This window comes from Cyprinodon variegatus, unplaced genomic scaffold, assembly GCF_000732505.1.
Source record: "Cyprinodon variegatus isolate N-32 unplaced genomic scaffold, C_variegatus-1.0 Scaffold406, whole genome shotgun sequence".
In the NCBI taxonomy this organism is placed as follows: Eukaryota; Metazoa; Chordata; class Actinopteri; order Cyprinodontiformes; family Cyprinodontidae; genus Cyprinodon; species Cyprinodon variegatus.
The window spans coordinates 714129-716610 of record NW_015150859.1 but is presented as its reverse complement, the minus strand read 5'-3'; the positions used below and the strand labels follow the sequence as shown (position 1 = coordinate 716610).

The 2482-nt window shown below is 36.1% G+C and overlaps 1 protein-coding gene across 1 annotated transcript in view; it reads left to right on the top strand.

Moving 5' to 3' along the window:
* LOC107093067 (unconventional myosin-VIIa-like) overlaps positions 1–2482 on the top strand; it is a 105863-nt gene that overhangs the window by 58261 nt on the left and 45120 nt on the right. The window contains exons 17-19 of the mRNA XM_015387887.1: positions 544–638; positions 1538–1622; positions 1919–2137. Of these exons, the coding sequence (XP_015243373.1) occupies positions 544–638; positions 1538–1622; positions 1919–2137 (399 nt within the window). The remainder of the gene's footprint in view (positions 1–543; positions 639–1537; positions 1623–1918; positions 2138–2482) is intronic.

The window sequence follows — 2482 nt, the reverse complement described above, 5'->3', positions numbered from 1 at the left end:
TAATCTAAGTCAACTACTGTGAATACTTTCCCTAGCGCTCTACTGTGCAGATATTTTTATATCTAAGGGAAACATATTCCAGGACATTACGTTTTTCTTTTTTTATACTTTTTTGTACTATATACAATCTTTTTATATTGTCTGTTGTATTTTTTTCTTTAATGGCATCTTGCTTTTACTCTTTGTGCTCTATTTAAGCAGCTGGAACCAGAATTTCCCTAAGATCAAATCTATAATTTGTTATCTTCCTGTGTGAGGTCTCTTAGGTTTTGAAAATCACCGGACAATTTTAGAAGCTTGATGTATTAACCAGGTATTAAATACATTTAAGATACAGATTTTTTTTCTTTTTTTTGTTCCTGCATTTTGAATAAAGAAAATCAAGATGACATCAGGACATCCAGAGTCATTAGATAGTGAGAATCAATCAAACTAAATAATCCTTTTTATATTCTTTGTCTTTTTTCCATAAATAGTCAAGTTGTTCTGCGAAATCTGTGCAATATTTATTTCCTTACTTCCCGTTTTCTGTTTTCCTGTCAGGATCAACACGACATGCAGCTGGAGATTGAGAGAGATAAAGCCATCACTGATAAAGTTATCCTTATCCAGAAATCTGTGCGTAGACTGAAAGCCAGGTAAGTAGATAAATCTGAGAGGTTTAATGTTCTAAGAACAGCCTTATTTTTTCCTCACAAACTTTTCACTCCCTTTTAGAATATGGGTAAAATTATGTAACTTATTTTATTCTACAAAATCTGTAGATTATTTAATGAATAACGAATACCTGAAACTCAGATTTAAAAAGAACTGATATTTAATGTCGGCCTATCTCAATATATGGGCAGCCAGGCGGGGGCAAATATCGATCTGTGAGAGATGGAGGTATATATTAATAAATCCCTGCTAAAAAAAATTCTGAAATAATCCAAATTATTTTCCAATAACTGATTGTTTTTGAAACATTTGGACAATAACACAGCATCACAGGAAACCATTCCTGCCTGTGGTCATCTATCTACAACAAATCCCTCAGAAAGTCATACAAGCCCCCCTCTGTAATTCAGACTCAAATTACAGAATTATTGACAATTTTGACATTTATTCATTCTTTTGCACATTGCTATAACTTTTTTTTATATATCTGTAAATATATATAATCATATATTTATCCATAGTTACATATGTATTTTATTTTTAGTGTGGAAAGTTGTATTGTATTTCTTTGTGTTGTATTTTAACTCTTTAGAACGGAGGTCTTCAAATGGGGGTCTGTGACCCCTAGGGGTTCCACAGAGGTACTGCATGGGGGTCGCGAAAGTTTTCTTTGATTAGACTTTTTTTTATATTCCCCCCTGCAATATTTCCCACTAATTGAAATGTCTTTAAATCCACATTAACATGAATTCAACTCACTGTAGTAATTTTCCTGAGAAAAAAATAAACAGCTACATTAGCAATAAATGTGTTTTAAAAATACTTGTATAATGTTGAAAAGTGGTTTGGGATTCTGGAGTTGTTTTTGTTTATTTCACAGGACAAACTTTCTCCGACTCCGGAGCGCTGTGGTTTTTATTCAGAAGGTCTGGAGGGGTTATAGGAGCAGGAAGAATTACCAGATTGTGAGCATTTTCTGTTCTACTAATTAAAACTAATTTAAGCAATTTACACCTTGATTTAAACAATGTTTAAGCATAATTTTCTCTTTTTTCTGCATTAAAATGGTTTTAAATGCTAGCCTTTTAAAGTCAGAATAAGCATGATTTATTTTAAAAGTTTAAAACTATTTATATAAAATATTAACTCTTCAGTTATCATGTGATCTGGGAAACCTTTATAAGTTTTTGTTACACTTGATTTACTTACATGAGGTTTAAAGGTTTTAAAACAGAATACTTAAATGATGGTTCCTCTTCAGATGAAGTCGGGATTCATTCGCCTTCAGGCCGTCTGCAGGTCCAGGAAATACTACAGAAGCTACCGAATCACTCGGCACCGCATCACCCTCATCCAAGCCCGCTGCCGAGGCTTCCTGGTCCGGCAGAGCTATTGGAAACGTCTCCGAGCCGTGTTGACCCTCCAGGCCTACACCAGAGGCATGATAGCCAGACGCCTCTGCCAGAGGCTCAGGGCCGAGGTAAATGGTTATTACGTTTACTACTGCTTCCTTCATCTCATTGACGGGCCAGAAAGAGAGGCGGGAGAGTGGGTGTGAGAGATGGTGGTACCATGAAGTGCCTCTGTACACATCTGTTCATGTTGGGAGCTGAGTAGACGTGACTCAAGTCTGGTTTATACTCAGAAACCAGGTCGTCTGCGTGTGTCGCAGTCAACGCAGGTGTGCCCTCCCCTCCTTCTGCACACCTGAGTGAAGTTGGCCCCCCCACCTTCTTCAAATCAGACAAAATTAGTGTTGAACGTTTGTGCAGCAAAAATTTTTGTTTGTGCCGCTATCATTTTAACGATATAAAGAAATGTTTCT